We start from the raw sequence: 19,974 nt of genomic DNA on the forward strand, positions 1-19,974 counted from the left end.
TAAATCGCTAAAGCGACTGCGATTTTGATCCTCTCGCGAGACACCGCATTTTGTTACTATATTTAGTAACGTATCATTTTCTTTCTTGACAAGGACCGAGAAAGAAGCGACACAAGGCTTGTCCGGCATTACTTTTTCACTTGAAGTTTAGGTGAGGTTAACAAATTCGAATAACGATAGGCACTGTCATTTAACGTTTATTTCGCAAGTATTTTCTTCACAGAATTCATACAATAGTGAAATATTTCCCCTCGAACCTCCAGCATGGTTAATAATGACAAGACACGTTGAGAAATCTGTTTTATCGTTGTTTTTACTTCAGTCCATAAAGAATTACGTACTCAGTGTAATCATTTCGGTCTAATAATCTAGAAAGAAATATTGGTAAAAGCTTATGTCTGAAGGGGGCAAGCAGAATTTGATAAAATGTCATTTGAAATTGAGATGAGTAAAATTCAAATGACTCATTAAACAGATACATGTATTGATGTTATTTTCTGTTTCTTTATTATTGATTTACATATACAGTGTAAATAAAAACCACTTTCGTGGTCTTGCTAATAATTTCCTTTGTATTAAGTTGTATTTTTAAAATACATGCCATGTGGATACACTAAAAGCTAAATAATTCAGCTGTATTTGAACAGGTAGGGAACAATTCCTGAAATTAGGATTAACCTCCCATTTGGGGCACTACCCCTTATTTGGTTTTTGTTTTCCATTATGATAATGCAAAGTTCTTTTAATTGAAATATTGTTAAAAATTGGGGAATTGTTTGTGTAGCTTTGAGTATCATTTGCTGAGGAAGTATTTTATTAAATTTCATTATTTCAAGTGTAACAGAACCAAGTAAAATTCAACTTTTCACTGTCCAATCTTTTTAGATGCTGAGTTACACAATTTTTATATATGGACGATATGCATAATTGCAGTGAGGTATGGTTTTGTAAGATTGTACATACATGTATGTAGTACTGATGTACACACTAAAATAAATGTATAATGCATACAAACAGATTATATTAAACTAGGGCTTGCCTTTCCAAAAAAGTGATGAGTCCCAGGACTCACCATGTAAAAATCCTAGTGAGAATTCTGACCACAAAAGGATTAATTATTTGTTGTTTGTTTCTTAATGATTATTATGTTACCTTAAAAATTGTATTTATTATATCAATGTAATAAGTAGGGATCGACACTAACAGTAGTCCAGTAATCCTGTGCCACCCTAATTTTGTAGAAGACCACATAAAAATTTTTCATGGTAGTCCTATGGGCTTTCTAAATTTTGCCTTATTTTTCATCAGATTTAAGAACAGAACCATCATTACCTGCAGACTACTGTTTTACCTCTGAAGTAGTCCTGTTGACCACTAAACAAATGAAGTTAAGGTCAAACCCTGATAAGCCTCTTAGATCATAATTTGTGCAATATTTCTGCTAATATGGAGATTTTTAGGTAGAATTTGTGAAAGAGGGAGATTAGTATATCATGTATTTACCAGGGCCTAATCTAGAGGGAAACATTAGCAGAAATGTTTCTGAGTTTGTGCTCACTTCTTTCATTCGTCTTGGATATGGAGAAGTTTTTGTAGTTTATTACAGAGGCCAAATGTTGATATTTTTCAAACAGAATGTATGAAAACTTCTCCTTGTCATTGATTCATAGATAAAGCCCATCCACCCTGACTTGTAATGATGTGTGATAATGCCAGTCAGTTGATTTATATTATTGCAATATACTGAACTTACTATTTCAGAATTTTTATGAGTCAGAAGGCAGAAAAACCCTCATTATCAGGCACGCGTCTGAAGACTCGGAAAAGGGGTAAGAATGTTCTTGTGAGCTACATTTTGTATATTGAAATCTTTAGAAAATAAGGGCAGAGGTGCTTTTTCTAGTAAGCAGGGGTCATACCTACATATAAAATAGTTCATACATATTATTTATTCGTCACCCTCATCTTTTGTCACTTTTCATTTTTTTGAAATTTTTGATTTTTTAAATTCCCTAACACTTCTGCATGGGTGTACAAAAAAAAATGGTTCATTTACTGTAAAAAAGCAAAGGATGGGAGCAAGAAAGAAGATGATTGATGTTTACAGTTTGTATGCATGGAAATTTTAGTTCTATTCTAATAATAATATGTACTCTTATTTTGTAGAAACGTAAATTTTTGAATAAAATATGAATTGAAAGTTTTTAATATTGGTATACACCACTAAAATGCTGTATGGTTTGATACAAGGATTTCTCTTTTGGTGGCTGCGAAATGTGGAAGTAGGGTTACAAAAAATTGTCACTGAAATGTTTATCACCAACATGATAAGTGTTAAAATGTTGAATAAACGAACAGTGTCTTGATATGCCATATGCACAATTGTTGATACAACTGTCACATTTTCCCATTTTGAGCTAAAATTACGGCATCACAGGTCAATTGTCATCGAAACATTCATTGTTGCAGATGGTTGTTACCAATTTATTCATAATTTCAAACAATGATTGGTCAACATGTTTACTGAGGGACGTAAAGGGGCAAAATGTATAAAAAGTGTGGTAAAAACAATTCTTACCATGTGTTGAAGAAAATGGTCCTTCTAAGTGCCACTTTTTATTTTCTAAAAGATTCTTAACTTGATGGTACAAAAAAGATTTTTAAAAAATGCACCTAATCCCATTTCAACATTATGTACTGGTAGCTGCACTACATGTACATCATACAATCTATAACTACATGTATTTTTAGCACCAATGATTTAACATACTACACAAATGTCTGATGTGTAAAGCTATGCAAAGCCCAGGAAACACTCTACCAATTAGCCCTGCTTTTATTTACCAAATAAAAGGATTAAAAATGATCATGGACAGGAAATTACTCGTAATTGGCAATCAAGTTATGCCCGACATGCATTGTTGTCACATTTGCTACAGCTGACATTTAAAAAAAATACTGAAATCAATTTGTAGAGCTCTATAATTGTTAATGCTCAGGTCAGACTTTTTTTAGTAATTGATAAACAAGATCAGAATTCAGTGAATTAATTATTTTTTTTTTCAGATGAAAAGGAGAAGTACGATCCTTCATTATTCAGGGATGCAATTATCACAGGTCTCAATGAAACTGATGGTGATCTAGAACAAGTAAGTCATATCATATTTACAAGGACATAATACAGTCTCCATGATGAACCAAAAATTTTACTGGTCCAAAGTCACAGTTAGGCTATTTATGCAAAATTATGCACTGAAAAGAAATTTTTTTTTATTATAACTTCATTGGCTTGAAGCAATATTCATTGGTCTAGTGCCTTATTTAGCGACTTCTTGAAGTAACCAGGTTTGAGAGAATAATCAAGAGAAAAGAGAGTTCAGTAATGGCTCACTCTTTGCAATTAATTTTACTTGATTTATTTTAAAATTTATACTACTAAAGGATGATGTCTTTGAACCGCAACTCCTCTGAAACCATACAAGGTCGAATATATTTGTGATATGAAGTATAAATTTATTGTTGTGTACTTCCTAAATTTGTCTTTGAAACAATTTTTTTTCAATAGGAAACGTGAATTTTTTAAAATTTGGGAATTCATAGAATGTCAGTGGTCCGTGTGTTATAATACGCTTTCATGCATGCTCAATCGACGTACTGTTCGGATCATATGTACACCAATATTGAATGTTCATTATTTTGCTTAATTAAACGACATCCACCATTTTTCTGAGGTGCAAAACTGTCCAGACATGGAAAGGCATAGAACATGTCGAAATAAACCTTCCCCCTTCTATGTGTCAACATCTGCACTGAAAGTTAGGACACTCCCCCATTTAATGTGTAAACTGGCATGACTGGGACCCATTGTTTCAAGTAAAATATTGAATTATTTAAAATTTAAGAATTTATTATGCACCTTTTAACTGAGTGGAAGCAGAATTTCAGAAAATTAAAGGGAGTTCAACCCACTCCAACTCACCCCCACCCCCCCCCCCCAAAAAAAAAACCAAAATGACTGGATCATCAGTCACAAACAACAGGAAATGACATTTTCACACATTTAAATGCAGAACCAACTCTGAAAAGCTTATAGTATACGCGTAGTTGTCTTTCTTTTATTACATTGTATGATAAAAAGTTCTGTTTGAGCAAAATGCACAGTTCAGATAAAGTGTGAATGAAGCCTAAACTTTTTTTTATTATGCATAAAAATTCAGTTGATTATCCCTGTCTGTTCGGTCATCTCCTGGAGTTTTCCCTTTGATAAACAAAACTTTGTACAGTTGTTAAGCACAAAAAAACATGCAAGCTCGATTTTGAGCAAGATAAAAAAATATTTGTATATACATATGAAAGGGTGGTTACGGTGTGAATGTGCATCTGAAAAATGTCACATGATACATTGAAAATAACTGATATCAAGTTCAGGGCTTTAATGCCTCTTCTGCGTCTTGATGTTGTGTGAGGGTCTTCAACAATGAAAAAACGTTAACACCCTTTAACTAGACCAAGAAAGCTCCCTATAATGTGTACATAAGCAGAATTCTTAATTAAATAAAAATCAAGGTTACTCTCTTGCTGCCCACTGGCCATGGAGTGAAATTTTTGGCGTAGCCTCAGGATAACCAGCTACATGTAACATCATCAGGTTTACATGTAGAGACTGCTTATCTTGAATTAATCGATCACTGCAAAAATATGTCATTGATGCAAGGCATATCTGGAGCAGTCACATCATTTATTGCAAAAAAAACAATCTTGAGTCAGAAGAAAACCTAGTCCTTCTGAAAGGTCAACTCCTCTTAAACCACTAAAGCAATTCGAACAAAACTGTACACCACTGATATGTGATAGATGATCATAGATCCTTTACAAGGATTACTCATTTTGCTTGGATTGATCAAATTAGTTCTGTATCCACACTTTGCTCAATCGACCGCGATTTTGTGGACATCCTCTAGTAGTAATTAAAAAAGGGTTTAATGCACATCTAACCTTACAGAAAAGAAGAGAGAAAAAATTAATACTGTGCATGTTGGTTTTGTTATGTTTTGTTTATTATAAAAAAAAAAAGATACGGTAGTTCATGAGCTTTAGTAAAATTTTGAATTCATGGGTTTGTTTTTAGGTTTCAAAGTATTTGGATACGGCAGGGGCAAAGCTTGACTACAGACGTTATGCAGAGGTTCTTTTTGACATACTCGTAGCAGGAGGACAACTTGGTATGGTTAACTTTCCTGATAGCCTGTTTAGAAAATGATGATCACACAGACATGATATATATTTTAACAAAGTGTTCAGCTAGGATATTAAAGGAATAAAAATGACATCTAGTTTTCTCTTCAACAATAGGCAGTTTGTAAAGGGTATAGGAACCCCAAAAGAGGTGTACTCTAATTTAATAGTATCTATGTAAACATGCATAAAAATGTGTCTTTAGTTTCAAAGCCTCACTAATTAGCCTTAATTAACTGATAAACACTAACACAGGAGGCTGACATTTTTTCCCAGCATGCACCATGATTATGATGTATCTGTGGCACTAATCTGATCAAGTAATACTTTATCTTATCATGTGGTCACACAAGAAATAAAATGTGTGTGAAGTAGAAAATATAATTAAAAAAATTGTATAATAAAAAATATCAAAACTTGAAATTGTTTTTTTTTTTTAATCAACATTAATTGTACAAAAAAAATAAAAACTGAGAATTGAAAATGTTTTTTAAAAAATCAATATCATAATTTGAGACAGCACAGCAGGTCATCAGACAAAAATTAGATGTAAATAATATTACACTTTTATAGTATGTTTATAACAAAAACAAAAATGAGAAAAAAAAAGATGATAAATAATAAAAGAGTTTAATTTTCTCTTTGTTTGCATTGCATGAAATTTCAAATTCAAGAATGTTGACTTCTTTATTTTGTAAAAAAAGTCTTTCAAAATCTTTTTTTTTTAAAATAACTTTTGATTTTGTTTTCAATTCAATTGAATGGATTCTAAAATTAAGAGAAACAAAAACATATATGTTTTGCATGATTGAGTAATGTATAGAAAAAAATATAATGCATCAGCAGTGTCATTGACTTGACTTAAAAAAATAAATATATGTCCTTTTTGTTCCATTATTATCTTGTGTATATTCCATTTAACAGAAATGTAAACTTCACTCACAAGTAAAATAAATTTTCACAACCACTTTCATGATTTTCTATTTTTGACAAACTGTACTTTCTTCACATTTCTAGGGTTGTTTACTTAATACTACATCAGATTAAGTGCCACATTTACATCATAATTAGTGCTGCCATCTGGTAATTTGGCAGTAAGGGAGATTATCTTATAGCAAAGATGGCTGCCCCCTGTAACCATAGATATAGAGCAATTTTCCTCTCTAATTAAGTAAATAAGAACAATATAGGAAAATGAACTTCAAATTCTTCTTGTATTATATAAAGACTATCAATATACCCCACATGTTGAAAAGGGTTCCTATTCCCTTTAAAATCAAGATAAATTGAATTATGTAACAGTCTTGGAAATTGACCACCAGCCCAACAGCAATGGCTGCTAGAGTGCTGGTGGGCTTGCAGACTTCGGCTCATGTGCTAATGACTACTTTGTAAGTTCATTTGTTGTCTGAAATTTATATGACAAAGACTGATATAAAGAAGGTATTTTTAAAGTATATTATTTATGTAGGTATTACTGTTGAAGCTGAGAAAAAAAGGCCTAAAAATGAGATTATCAAACTTGAAAATGATATAGAGCATTGTTTCAATGGAGTTGGCTGTAATAAATCACCAATTAGATTTGCATTATTAATTCTAGTGATGTGGATTCAGTACCTAAGACATTGTGACATCTTTTTAATTCAGTTTTGTTTTTTCCTTTTACATCAATGGTCTAGAATTGAAAAAAAAAGATCTTCAGGGAAAGCACCAATAAGTAAATAAATTTCATTCAACCAATGTCATCTTCCCATGTTATTAAATCCTATCAGAAATTTAATTTTCTTCTTGTTAAAGGGAAAGTAGAGCATGAGAAATTGCTTCCCCTCACCAAGATTTGACGTGCCTTGGGTGATTGGAAGTAAACATCTTAGAACCCTGTGCATATGACAGTTTCTTCAATTCAATAACTTCGGTTTTATTTTTAAGCCCCAGGTGGATCTATTGTGGAAGATCCAGACCCAAATAAATTATCCAAGACTCATGTCTGTGTCTTTGGTTTGGAGGAGTCCACGGAAAAGATCAGATCTTTTTATGAGGTATGTTATAATAATCAGATTTATAAGGTTGTAAGTTTTAATTTGAATGTATCAACAATCATTGGCATGTACCTTTTATGTGTAGTACCAGCTCATTTTATTGATAGAATTATAAAATTTACTTTCAATAGTGAAAGATCCTATACTTTTTGCATCTTAAATGAAAGTTTCATCAGAAGAAAGTGAAAGGTCCTAGGTAAATGAAATTTCAAGGGTCCCAGACCTTAGACCAGTATTAATTCGAACTACGGAAAAACTACTGGAATATATGAACAGTGTGCAATATTTTTTATGAAATATAAATTGAGGGTCCAAGACCTGACATCAGTACTTATTTGAACTCCTGGAATAGATGAAATGTGCCATATTTTTATTGAATATCATATTTAGTAATGAGATATATTTTGTGATCCAAATTCTGACTCAACATATTTGTTGCAGACCCAAATGGCATTGTCTTGATTACATGATTTTTTCATTAATTCAAGCTGTTAACAATGTTACTTATTTTCTAGGTCTATTACAAACTTTTAAGAAGATACAAGTATTTAGAGAAGTCTTTTGAGGAATCCTTAAAAAAGGTTTGTTGATTGCAGCTGTACTGTTCTGTAAAAATACATTTCATACCATTAATATCTTCACATGTTGATTTATATACCATTTAACAGGGGTTCTAATTTACTTTCAAGATTGGAAGGTCCTGATTTTGCCAGTTTCAAATCAGAGGACCACATGGTCCACTTGAGGAAAAGCGTAAGTCTACATTAAAGTGTCAATTAAAAGTTGTTGAAGGTACAGGACTCATGGAAATGAAATTCTAAATGTCCAAGTTCAGAAATTGAAGGCCCTGGGTCTCAGATCACCACTAATTTGAACCCCTGCATTCAAGGAAATTACTTCGAAATGGATACACAGAATTAGTCAATCCTATCTAGTTGATCATTTTTACGAGATTTGCATTTTAAATATTTTTATTCTGCTTTATTTTTAAAAATAAATCTATGTTTTCTGGTGTTTCAGTTAATATTATTCCTGAAAGGTTATCATGAATCAGACCAGAGGAAATTGGCCACAATTACAGGAATTTTCCTGGCCACAGGATTCTGTTCAGCGAAGGTACTCTCCAGTTTGTTTGAACATCATTTGGTTAAAGATGGTAAGTTATTGGTTATAAAATAGTTCTTTCACAGAGATTGTAGCAAGTAATACAGTTAACTTAAGGGAATAAAATTGTTTGAAGGACCATCACCTGATAAACTGCCTAGGATAGATAACTGGACAGTTGAAATGAAGACTTTCTTTTAGACATACATTTAGGTACAAATACCATGGATTAATACAATAGTCCAGTGAACTACTGAAGTTAAAAAAAAATATGCTAGGTTCGCAGGCACCGTCACATTCCTAAAAACCTTCCCACATCTGCGATTTTTTTTTTAAATCCAGAAATTTTATATCTGTTCCTGGAAATTTTCATATCCAGTCCAGAATCGACTTCTAATTAGTTAGGGAATCATCTGCACACTTGACAGAAATGGAAAAGTATGATGCTAATGAGACTGTTATTTAACATTGATCATTAAAAACAAAATTTGGCTTTGTGGCGAAGAGATGGCTTTTATTTCTTGCCACATTTCATATTCCAGTAAAAATTTAATGCCATGGTGTCTGTTATTTAACTTCTCAACATCCTGAAAAGAAAACTTGCATCTGATTAAAAAAAAGCCTCCATCCTGCATCAATTTTTTTTTTAAATGTGGCATCAGAACATAGGCATTTTTTTTGTATGGCCTAAAGACATTAGGTAATGGTCATTTGATGAATATTTTTTACTCCCAGTAAATTTTTTGCATTTTTAAATAATCTTAGACCTCTTAGATACATGGAGGTAAATTACATCATGACATGTAACTTTAATCCTGCTAAATAGTTCATTATAAACTTTCATGTCAATTCTTCCATTTAAGTTACAAGTATTATAAAATAAGATTGCCAGGAAGAATCATAGCCTATTTACTGTAATTGTTTGTTTGTTGGGGTTTAACACCCGAGCAGCAATATTTCAGCTATATTCAGGTGAATACTGTAATAGATGCTGATAGGTGAATAATACTGAAAAAGTTTATACAGTTCTGGATCCTTTTTACCTGTAAATTTTTATTCCCAAACCTTAATTTAAAAAAAAATCATTTTATTTTAGCTCTTGCATTTAATCTGTCAGTTTTAAAGGCTTATTAATGACTTGCATTTTATCACAGGTTTATCATTGGATTTTTCCACCGTGATGTTCAGAGTTTGGCTTAGTGAACGAGATATCCAAGCAATAAATGGCACATTAAAGAAAGCCCAGATAGACGGAAGACTACTGGTAAGTTACATGTGCATGTACAGAATACCCCATGAAATTGAAAACTGTTATTCTGTTGCTGAATGAGTGAACACACAATAACAGTAAGGTTATAGTTTTTCGTATTTTAGAAAAAAAAAACCAAGTAATACTTGGCAAATTTTATTTAATATCTGGGTAAATTGTATTTCTGAAATGAGGCAGGAATAGGTTGAAGTTATATATATTGATATTTTTTATAAATGGTCTTGCTTTTTCAGTTTGACATCAACAAGGATTTATTTTTTTCATAATTTGACAAAAATTGAAGATGTGACCTATAAACATTTAAAGTTTTTAAAGATACCCAGCTGAAAAGATCTTTGCTTTATATTACACTTGGTATTACAGGATAAGTTCCTGTCAGACTGAAATCAGAGGACCTCATCCTCTAGGAATATTTGAAACATAACGATAAAAGACAAAAATAAAATTGAGAAATTTATTGATTAGCATCTGTGAAAAGTACTTGCTCCATGATACATGTAATTTGATTTATTGGCACCCTGTGCTCACCTTTAGCCACTAGCCCGAACCCCAGGGCTAGTAAAAATGATGAGTGCTTTTCTTGTTTCTGGCTAGTTGAATCCTATACAGTTCTCTATTATTCAGGCTAGGAAAGGTGGCACCTATTCATTAACGCATGCTTTCCTTTGTAGGAATTGTTTCCTTTAAACAAAAGGACTTTGGAGAACTTTGTCGATCATTTTGAGAAGGCTAAGCTTTCACAAATTGCTGACATGCAGGTATTTATTTTTTCTTTCTCATGTTCAAAAATGCAGTGGTGGAGATTTACTTGGGCCAAATAAAAAATATTTATGTTTCCTGCTACAAGCAAAAATGATGGGTAAGTTGGTAGGGATGTTTGGGATTTTCAAGAAAAAAATTATATTAAGGGGAAATTATATGGGGAATCGATCTAGACTTTAATTTAAATGTTGCTTGAGCCAAAATGGCCTTAAAATGTTTTAGAGTAGGTAGGGTAGCAGGAAACTGACATATATATTTCCTTATGCTAGTTTTGAGTATCGAATATCAACAAAAAAATGAAAACAATGCCAAAAATGTATACCATATTTTCCGGACTACAAGTCGATGTGGAGTATTAGTCGAATTCGGCAGATAAGTTGAGGGTCAGATGTGTGGATTTTTATTGTACATGTCAGTGGAGATCCGAGTTGAGCTGTTTGTTTTCAACAGCATATTATTCCAGCGATGTTACTAAGTATAAGATTTCTGAATTAAATAAATATCTGTGTTTTTGTATTTTGTCCGCGAGTTCAATTGTTTTTATTGAATGGCATGTCAATGGCTCTCTGCAGCCATAGGTCATCAGGAGTACGAAATCGTAAACATGTCAAATGTGGGCAGCCATGTGTGAAATAAGCAGGAAATTTGTTTGATGAATTGGTCATATTTATGAGCAGTAATTAGTAAACAATATTACCTGGTATTACGAAATACAATAAAAAATAATTGTTACCTGCAAATTTCTTTGCAATTAGCATTTAGATAGCACCTTAACTAATTATAATTTGAGCCACGTGCAAATGTGTTACGACATACCATAAATGGGTATAAATTTGCATAATAAAGGACCAATAACTCCAAAACACTCGATAATGTTTCCGAGTTAAAAAAAGGAGTTTTGTTAAAGTATCTTCTAGAGTTTATATATTTTAACGGTGTCAGAGTTTTTATTAACATCATCGTATTCATTCATAAAAGATAGCGGCAATGATCAATAATATTCGAATTCGATCACCGATTTCACTGTTAGTGTGACAGCTTTCGTTGATTACAGTTTACCAAAAATTTTGAATTAAAGTAATCAAAACTGAACTAACAAATCTAATGAAATGCATTGTTGATGAACATTTTTCTCAAAAAAATCCTTAGATAAGTTGAAGTGGACAATAAGTCAAGGCTGACACTTTGCTGAAAAATAATATCAACTTATAGTCCGGAAAATATGGTACATCTGTAATTATAAAAATTTATTTAAAGGTAGAGATACCTGCTCTGCTGGTCAATATAGATAATTTGGTTGCCAAAAGGATTAAATCAATATTGCAATGAAAACAGAATTAAAGATTCTATAGTAAAGGTGTGAAATTTACTCACTGGTTGGTGATTAAGTTGAAAAACTTCCAATTAGTACAATCTAAATGAATATGGGATTATATGCTGACATCAAAGTCTTTCTACATCACAATTTGTAACCTCATTTCAAAGATCACCTCTCTTTAAAGTTTAAATATTAAAAAAAATTTGAAACAAAAGCACACATTGATCTATTAAATTATTACATATTTAGCTTTACCATTACAAGACCTCAACAAAATAATTGTAATAAGATTGTCAGATTTTAATAATACATTTGCAAATAAATGTTCATGTATTCCACGACAGATTCAAGAAAGGAAGAAATACTTTTTTTTCATTTCAGAAAGCCATATCTACTTCAGGGGTTAGAAAGGGTTTACAGAAGCAATTAGGTGAAATGATGAAGGATGAAGAAAGTGTTGAAGATGTAAGTCTTTCATCTATTACAGAATAAATTACTTTCTGTCATAATGTCTTAATAAGAAGTCCAGAGATTGTGTTAAAGCATTTTTTACATTTTTAAACTACTGGCATTTTTTGAACACAGGGTCAACAATGGCAAATATTAAAGTTTCCCTACTTTTGTTTTTTTTTTTCAATCTGATTGCTTGTTCTCTAAATTTCCCACCAACTATATGCTTATCTTGCTATCATCTTTTTGTGGGTAAGAACTATTATGTTTTTGAATAGCATCCAATCAAATATCAGTAGTAATCAATACACATCTTAGAATTTGAACTTAGTCAGCTGTGTTGAACATTTCAGATTCTTTCTTTTTAACAGAACTTGATTGTTAAGTAGCTGTCTTTGTAAGAATCATGCAAAATCTGAAAAATGTGATACACCCCAAAAAAGGTTACATATTTTTATTTTTGTAATTAAGTTCTTTTATGGGTCTATACAATGAAATTTGTAATTATTCATTCAAATCTGCCTGCGCTTAGGAGATAATTAACATTGAAAATCCAATAGATTCTATTATATTTGAGTGCTATTTACAGAGTTATCTCTACCCGTGCAGGTCCGGGTGTTAAAAGAATAGGCCTGCTGCAGCGCTAAGCTTGTCGTAAAAGGCGACTAAATAGTGCTCAGAACCCTAGCCAGGGGTTATTATCTCCCTTAATTTTGAAATCTACAGTGGTTTCTATATAATTTTTATCTACTAAGAGCACGGGTTATATGAAAAACCAAATGTTAATTTCTGTTTACTAAAGCATTTTAAACAAAATATCAAAAATATAAATATGTAGGCTTTCCAATCATATATCACATTTTACATGTTTCTTAGCTGGAGTGCTACTTAGCAATGTCAATCGTTGGAAATTTGTATATGAACACCAAGTACTCATCAAAGCACACCTGTATTGACAAAATAGTATGCATACAGAATTTCTTCGCATGCATGCATAAAAATTACAGGTTGTTTACAGGCATATTTTGTCTAACTATTGCAACCTCTGTTTGTCTGTGAAGTATTTCAGAGTAAATACCCTATTCAGGTTTACATCTGATCACTCCACTGCTATTTTATCTTGCAATTATGAGAATGATCTAAAATTGGAAGTTTAGATTTGTATAGTTGGTCCCTTTTTTTCTTAAAGAGTTGACCTTTTATTTTAGATGATCATAATTTTTGATTTTCACACGTAAATGTTAGACCTTTAGTCATGTGATGGTCGTTTGTGAAGGCTAGGGAAATGGAATTTATGGTTTGATAAATTGTATGTGTTATTTTGCTTTGCAGATGATTAAATTTGTACAGGAACAGATTCAGACGAACAGTTTATCAGACAGTGATATTACAATAATGGTATGTCATATCCTGTGATTTCCACAACTACACTCAGTTAAAATTACAGTTATAGAATATCCTCTGTGTAAAGCATTTAGTTTGTAAATTTCAACCTGTAAGAATTGTCATTATTTGTCTTTGAACCTCAATTTTCATTCATTGTAAATGTAAACAATACTAATAATTTGTCAGTCTATAATTTTATTTGTAGAATTCAGACCAGGCATTTAAGAGTATTGATAGAATGCACAATTTATGCAATTTAAACAAATTATTATGGGGAAAAAATGTTTGAAGTCACGTAATTACTAAATAATAATAGGATAATTAATTGGAAAAAGTGAACAATCAAAATATTATCACAAGTGCTGAAGAATGCTTAGATTTAACGTGTGTGTGGCACTTATTCCACACCCAAGTTAAATCCTCCAGCGTTCTTGACATGAGTGATCCTATATTTTGGTTATTCACGATAACCAATTGATTATCCTATTTATTATAAAGATTTTCTTCATAATTTATCATATTTTTAAGATGGAGTTTAAATTTTGTGATTGGCGAATTCATACCAAAGTTGTAACATTTTGACGGAAGAAATCCGAGAGGGAAATTATCAAATTTATTTCGCAGTGTTTATTATCAAAATTTATTACACTGGGAACATTCGATAAAACACTGCTATCTATATAATAATATATTTTGATTTTAGGTTTGGAACACAATAATGAATGCAGTAGAATGGAACAAGAAGGAGGAGCTAGTAGCTGATCAGGCAATAAAACACATCAAGATTTACTGCCCTTTGTTGGCCGCGGTGGCAAAGAGCGGCAAGGCAGAACTTACCTTAATGGTTAAGATCCAGGAGTACTGCTATGGCAATGTCAACTTCATGAAGTCTTTTCAGAAGATCATTGTCATGTTGTATAAAAGTAAGAAAAAAATATTCTTGGAACTGCCATTCTGTGAAATATGTTCTAATCCACACTGTACCCAGTGGTCATGTTCAAAGTATGTTTGTTTTTTTTGTTTGCTTGTGTGTAAAATTTTCATATTTTGCATCTTCCTAAGGGCAGGATGATCAAAAGACAACATCTTCTTATCATTTCCAACTTCGTTGGTCAATGGTCATAGCAAGCAAACCTTTCTAACATAATGTATATCATATATATATATATTTTAACTGATTCAAAAAAAAAATTATTTGTATAGACTTAAAAATTGATTAGAGTTAAAAAGTGGGTACCTGTTAAAGATTCTGTTTTTTGTTCTTTCCTCATAAATCTACATTTCACAATGTCAGTCTATTTGGTAATGTTACAACAGAACATCTGTCAATTGGACAGCTTTTTGTTGTGCAAGTTAGAAGTTAAAAAATGTGGTCTATGATGCGAGAAAATGATTAAACCACGTGTCAGTTATACATATATCTTGTTGAATAATAATTTAAATGATAAGCCATTTTCCTTTTGTAGATGATGTCCTATCTGAGGATGTCATACTTAAATGGTACAAGGAGGGGCACTCTCCTAAAGGAAAAAGTACTTTCCTGGAACAAATGAAAAAATTTATTGAATGGCTGGAAAATGCCGAAGAAGGTAAGAATGTAACCAGAAGCTAAATCAAGAATGCAATTTTTGTTCTTAAAAGTACATGTATGTCCTGTCAAAATAAAAAAAAAAAGAAAAAAAAAAGATTTTAAACTTATCTGATAACTAACAGTCAAAAACAAAAAAATCTGTGAGCTGATGCCAATAAGTGACACTGATGTACATTAACTTAAGTATATGACTTTATGCAAAGTAGTTTTTTGCTTAAGGAGGTAGACCTAGGGTAAGGGAAACAACTCTTACAAATCATTGGAATGTTTGTATTCACCATTTTACATTAATCTCATGTAAGCATCAAAGTAACGTGGACTGATTCCATTCTGTTTCAAAGGAAAGCTTGAAAGGCTTTGATGAAATTGAATATGATACAAACATATCACTGATTTCAAGAGTTATGTCCCTTACCCTAGGTCTACCTCCTTAAGCCAGAAACCAAATTCCTTTTCATGGTGCACCTACATGAATATAAAGCTTATGTCAAAATATCAAGTAGTAATGACAAGTAGTCGTTGAAAAATGTGTGACTGGCAGACAGATTGACAAACAAGGATAATAATTACATTATTTTATTTTATTTTTTCAGAATCAGATGAAGAAGATTAATAGAGTATGAACTCTCTTCAGCTTTTATATTTCCTGTAATTGGACTTGTTTAGAGTGTGAACTGTGCATGACAATATGATACTGCACCTTATGTGACCTCAGTCAATCTTCGGACATTTGATGCTGCAAATCTATAGACAGACCCTTGCTCTGTGAAAATGAAAATCTGCAAATTATTTTATGTAGATGTTATATATTTGTATTATGAAATAAAATTTCCATGACTACGTCAGGTTTTAGTATCTTGGGTTAGTTGATGTTATCTATTGTTTTGTTTGTTTTATTGCTAAGCTGCAGTTTCTTTGAAAAAACTGATTTAGCTTTTAAGAAACTAACTCATTGTTAATTAGACACTGAACAGGATAAGAATCTCAAAGTTCAGTTGAAAAATTTTCATGTTTGTAAGTACTACAGTGATGAAATAAGAATTTTTTAATTGAAGTAGCTGAAACTGTTTAAAAAAAAGAAAAAAAAACAGTTTTATGCATCAACTGACTCAAGATACTGTCATAAATGTGGAAAAAAAATCACCCTTTTAATGTAGAGTTTTGTGATATAACATTAAATGTATACTGATCATCAGTACAGATAACAAGAATCCATCCTTGTACATTGTATAGTAACTTATTGCCCTTTTATGTTTGGTAATTAGATGTTTCCCCATTATAATCAGGGTGTATATTCAAATTTTGTTTTGTACTTCATTCATGAATCACAAACTTGTCACAATGAATTTGATAATGAAGTTTGATTGTGTATATCGTTGATGGACCATTCAGAATTATGGAAATATCAAAGAAATGGATTTTGAAGTATGTGTCTGGATTGCTGTGCCCTCCTTAACATTGCTCATTGATAACATGGGCAGCTATTGACAGGCATGCATTTTCTTAGCCTGAGTTTTGAATTTAGCCTAATTTCTAATGTCCATTTAATGTAAAGAAGTACTGGAAGCAACCTTAGTTTCCAGCTATTTAATTAATGCTGTTTAAAAGGTGAAGATGTAGGGGCTAAGATGTTGCTAAGTTGGTGCTTGAAGAATTAGATATTTTATTTACATTGGTGCAAAGATAAGGGTAACGACACAAAATAATCTGCAGATAATACACTGTTGGGACAAATTATTTCTTTTAGTAATTACTTCTTTAATCATGATGAGATATGAACATCTTCCTGCCGTCCTTTTTTTTTGTTCCTCAATTTTGATGCATTGTAAAATGTCTTGAAGTCGGCCATAAATTAAAGATAATTGTTTTATTTGTCAAAATGTTATGGTTGTCTTTTTGTGTGCAATTCACCATGTATTTTCTATCCGTTTTTATTATTTTATGCCAAAAATTGTTTTCATTTTAACTGTTCTTACCTGTTAATTGAATCATGGTATAAAACAAAAATGTATTGTAGGGGGAATTTAATTGAGTGGCCAGTTATTAGTTTTTTAATGAGTATTGATGCCTTAAAAGTCATGTGACTAGTAAAGTTTCATCGAATTCTGAATATAGGATTAAGTAAAAATTTATAATCTTGTTTACTTTTCTCAGGTCGACAGCAATAAAATTGACACATTGTCCAGTTTCAAAGCTTAGTTATTTTTTAGTTTTACTTAAAATGAAATTTGAATAGTGACATTAAGTACTCAGATTGTGTTCACGTCCAATGATATTCAAGATCATGAATCATGTGACCTGCAGGTGCTTGATGTTTTATTCATTAAAGCCATTAATTGATTGTGCATGTATAGCAAATTTGTACTGACCTTTTCTAAATAAAATGTTATTTATAAAATTGACATTTTGAAAGAAACGCGTGTCTTTTTTTATCTACAGGTAATTTTTTAAAATTTTGACATGGTACCCCAAAAGAAAGGTTGGAATTGATTTTAGGTTTTGACTGGAACCAATGCTGAATTAGGGACCGAACAGTGGCCCACTTTCAATTCTGGTAAATTTTTTATCCTGTGTTAAATATTTAATCACATTCAAAATTCAGAGCTATATCGAGCTTCAATGATGTGCCCATACTTGCCTAAGCTGTTCAGGGTTTTACCTCTGCAGTTGCATCCCTGCAAAACATTTTATTTGATGTATATTTTCTTGAGGAAAATATAAACTTAGCATGCAGTATTATGGTCTTGGATTTTACCATATGGCCAACACCTGCAGTGTTCTAGGATTCCAGTTTCCAATCACTCAGAGCAAGTGCAATTTTGGAGTGGTGAAATTGTATATAATGTTCCTTTAGCTAGTAGAAAGATAATTTCTAAAAGATTTGGTATGTTCAGAAGTCCGAATGCACACTTACATTGTGGGTAAGGTAATCTTTATTTGGAGTGTTTCATTCAGAATTGTCAACTTTCCTTTCATCTGTGGCAACATCCCTTCAGCACCTGCGTATGGAGTGTTCATATCACAACTCATACGTTATGCCAGAGCTTGCCAAAACTATGCTGACTTTTTGTGTTGCGCTAGAACTCTAACAAATAGGCTTCTGGAACAGGGTTATGTTGCTACAAGATTGAAGTCATCACTACAGAAGTTTAATGGTTGTCATCATGAACTCATGGATCATTATGGTGTATCCATCTGCACCATGAAAACTGATTTATTCAATGGGTCATAGTTTTCCTTTCCTTGTTTGTCTACCCAGGACTTGACTTTTTATGAGCAACTCAGCGGGTGTTTCTAGAAAAGCAGAGGATGCTTACCCTACCGGTGCACCTGGTCCATGCACCCAGTTATAGTGGAGTCTGAGTTACTCATTTGCTTTTGTTACTTTGTATGTATGATTTTAGTTACTTTATGTTCTTTGTTGTATATGTCTGTTTTCCATGTCTGGTCTTTGTCCCCGGATTACATTCTTTTGATTACTGCTATAACCTTGGTTCCCTTAATTACTCTTCCATGGAAACCTAAAATTTTTAAAATCCTAGAAGACTTGACACCAGTATTCAAGGTTTTTTTTGTTGGGCAATCCTCAACCCTATATTCCTATTCTGAAATTTAAAGCGTTATTTCTTAGTTCTGGATTTTTCTGGAGGTTGCCTTCGAAAACCTTTTCCAGCCATGGCAAGGCAGTGACATTTTTCAGTGAGAGTTATCTTTCAGTATGTTGGCAGTATGTTCAATCCCCTGGTGGAGTTATGCCGTAACTTGACAGTTTCTGCCTTTTTGCCAAGCATAGGTTGATTGATTGATTATTGGGGTTTAACAAGCTTCAATATTTCAGCTATATTCAGGGGAGCCAAGCATAGGAAATAATAATATGACTGGTTGGCTCAGTGTCTGGATAGTATGACATGCCTACCTGCATGCAGTTGTTTCTTTGGAGTTAACAAAGTAAAAAGCATAGTTCTGTGTGCTGGACTAGGACAAAGCAGGATCTTATGGATCAGTCATATGTTGTCTACATGAATTACATGAAAATATTTGCCATTCGACATACAACTTCAATCTATCATTTTTTTCTTTGTAACAAAGAAACCCCTAATAATCAATGACGCACACAGTGCTATAATAGAGTTCCATACTTTACTACCTACATATGTAACATGTTTCATATGTATCTATTGAGTACTTTCAAAGGAGTTACAATGACAAGCTGCCTCAGGTAAATATATTCCAAGTGACACAGCTACCACAAAAACACAGATGATCAAAATTTTCAGGGTTTTATGCACTACATATTGTGTCCTCAATACCTACTAAGTTTCACAGATTCATGAAATTAAATAAGTTGTTTTTGAGAAGTTGCACTTACATGCTTAATCAGATGTATTTTTCAAAAAATTTCAAAATTCAAAGGGCATTATTCCTACAAAATTCAGCAGATTAAAAATTCCTGGTAATATGCTGTAGTTTCAGAGGTGTAATGTGTCACAGACAGGACAAACATTCTTTGAGATGGGCTATCATTGGGAGTAAATGATACAATCAGATACTGAGTTATCTCCCTTCTCCAACCAGTTTTCCATCAGGTTAACCTCCATGTATAATAAAGAGTGAATGGGCTAAAGTTGTCGGAATGCCTTAAAGGTATTTATCCTTAACTTTGGGAGCTTTTAAAAAAAATTCACACTTTGGCTTAAAAAAAGAACTTTTTCTGAGTGGAATATAAAATGTGCTGACAAAAATTTGATGGTGATGCTGGTCTAGACATGTTTTATGTCTTATTAAAAACGTTTTCAAATCACACCAGGTTAAGAATTGA

General features: G+C 32.2%; 1 protein-coding gene across 1 annotated transcript; it reads left to right on the forward strand.

The window, feature by feature from the left end:
• The first annotated feature begins 75 nt into the window (after positions 1–75).
• Positions 76–17,571, forward strand: LOC148612290 (eIF5-mimic protein 2-like). The gene is made up of 14 exons (XM_088593598.1): positions 76–151; positions 1,762–1,829; positions 3,067–3,149; positions 5,129–5,222; positions 7,165–7,274; positions 7,790–7,855; positions 8,295–8,430; positions 9,533–9,642; positions 10,320–10,406; positions 12,110–12,193; positions 13,511–13,576; positions 14,268–14,487; positions 15,031–15,153; positions 15,749–17,571. Exons 2-14 carry the CDS (start codon positions 1,769–1,771, stop codon positions 15,766–15,768), a joined length of 1,260 nt encoding a protein of 419 aa, XP_088449724.1. The 5' UTR covers positions 76–151; positions 1,762–1,768; the 3' UTR covers positions 15,769–17,571.
• The last annotated feature ends 2,403 nt before the right edge of the window (positions 17,572–19,974 follow it).

This window comes from Perna viridis, chromosome 7 (genome assembly GCF_037379345.1).
Source record: "Perna viridis isolate PV_CMFRI_1.1 ecotype Kerala chromosome 7, ASM3737934v1, whole genome shotgun sequence".
Taxonomy (NCBI): Eukaryota; Metazoa; Mollusca; class Bivalvia; order Mytilida; family Mytilidae; genus Perna; species Perna viridis.

Bases quoted from the DNA above. Each gene is read 5' to 3' on its own strand.
- LOC148612290 (XM_088593598.1), top strand. From the start codon at position 1,769: ATGAGTCAGAAGGCAGAAAAACCCTCATTATCAGGCACGCGTCTGAAG. The intron at 3,150-5,128 runs GTAAGTCATATC...GTTTGTTTTTAG, and splicing joins CTGATGGTGATCTAGAACAA to GTTTCAAAGTATTTGGATAC. The intron at 5,223-7,164 runs GTATGGTTAACT...TTTATTTTTAAG, and splicing joins CGTAGCAGGAGGACAACTTG to CCCCAGGTGGATCTATTGTG.